This window comes from Manacus vitellinus, unplaced genomic scaffold, assembly GCF_001715985.3.
Source record: "Manacus vitellinus isolate BGI_N305 unplaced genomic scaffold, ASM171598v3 scaffold_99_pilon, whole genome shotgun sequence".
In the NCBI taxonomy this organism is placed as follows: domain Eukaryota; kingdom Metazoa; phylum Chordata; class Aves; order Passeriformes; family Pipridae; genus Manacus; species Manacus vitellinus.
The window spans coordinates 36,162-37,377 of NW_021940916.1; the positions used below are offsets into that span (position 1 = coordinate 36,162).

Consider the following 1,216-nt stretch of genomic DNA (forward strand, 5'->3'; position numbering starts at 1 on the left):
GGGATCCGGAAAGCTTTACTCCGGCTCCTCTTGGGTCCTGGGAAAGGGCGGGGGGGACACAGAGTGAGGAACAGCCCCCCCACCCCCCAGAATTCCCAGCTGGATGCAGACGTACTTGCCTTCCTGCGCTGGAGCCAGCCGGTACTCGTCGAAATCCAGCGCTCCTGCCATGGATCAGGGATCAGCCCAGGACCGTGGGATCCACCCTGGCACAGGGGGGAGGTCCCCCCTCCTCACCTGGCAGGGGTCCCCCCTCCTCACCTGGCAGGGGTCCCCCCTCCTCACCTGGCAGGGGTCCCCCCTCCTCACCTGGCCGCTCCCTCCCCGTTCCCTTGCTCTCCGCAAACCTCCGGAGCAGCATCTCGGTGCCGATGTTCTCCACGTTCTGCTTGAATTCCTCGTGGACCTGGGAAAAAAAAGAAGGGAGGGGGGGACACAAATGAGACACAGAGGAAAAGGGGGGAACGAGGAGGGGGGGAATTCACCCAGCTGGGCCCCACCTGCCCGATCTGGACGTGCGTGTCCTCCACCGAGTGGGAGTAGGAGCCGATGAGCCCCTTCATGTGGCGGAGATGGGCTTCTTCCACCTCCTGGAAGCGCTGGAGCGGGAAAGGGGGGGGGCGTCAGGAAGGGTGGGATGTCCCCAGGGATCGGCAGGTGGGCAGGGAAAGGGGTTTGGGAAGGGTGGGACACCCCCAGGGGTTGGTGTGCGGACACAGAGGGAAGTTTGGGAAGGGTGGGATGTCCCCAGGGCTTGGCAAGGCCGGGGTGGCACGTTCCCAAGGGACAGCATCCCCAGGGGAGGGTGGCCAGGAAGGGGGCAATATCTCCAAGGAATGGTGTACAGTCAGGGTGGCATCACCAGGGAAAGGGGCTTGGATTGGGTGGCACATCCCCAGGGGATGATATCCCAAGGGAAGGGTACTCCCAGGGACTGGCATCACCAAGGAGTGGGGCTCTGCCAGGCTGGCACACCCCAAGGGCCAACACCCCCAGAAAACTGGGATCATCCAAAGTGGCACTTCCACAGGGAATGGGGCTCATCCAGGGTGGCACATCCCCACAGAAGGATGCTCTGCCAGGCTGGATCATCCTGCTCCCTGCCTCCACTTCACCGGGAGTCTGAGGAGTGCCCTGGGCCCCTGGCTCCTGCATCCCACCCCTTCCCACCCTTCAGCAGTGCCCACCATGGGCAGATCCCAGCAGTGCCCACCAT

General features: G+C 64.0%; 1 protein-coding gene across 1 annotated transcript in view; it reads right to left on the minus strand.

The window, feature by feature from the left end:
* Positions 1-559: 559 nt before the first annotated feature.
* MAP1S (microtubule associated protein 1S) overlaps positions 560-1,216 on the minus strand; it is a 12,954-nt gene continuing 12,297 nt past the window's right edge. The window contains exon 2 of the mRNA XM_029965332.1: positions 560-599. Coding sequence (XP_029821192.1) covers positions 560-599 — 40 coding nt within the window. The remainder of the gene's footprint in view (positions 600-1,216) is intronic.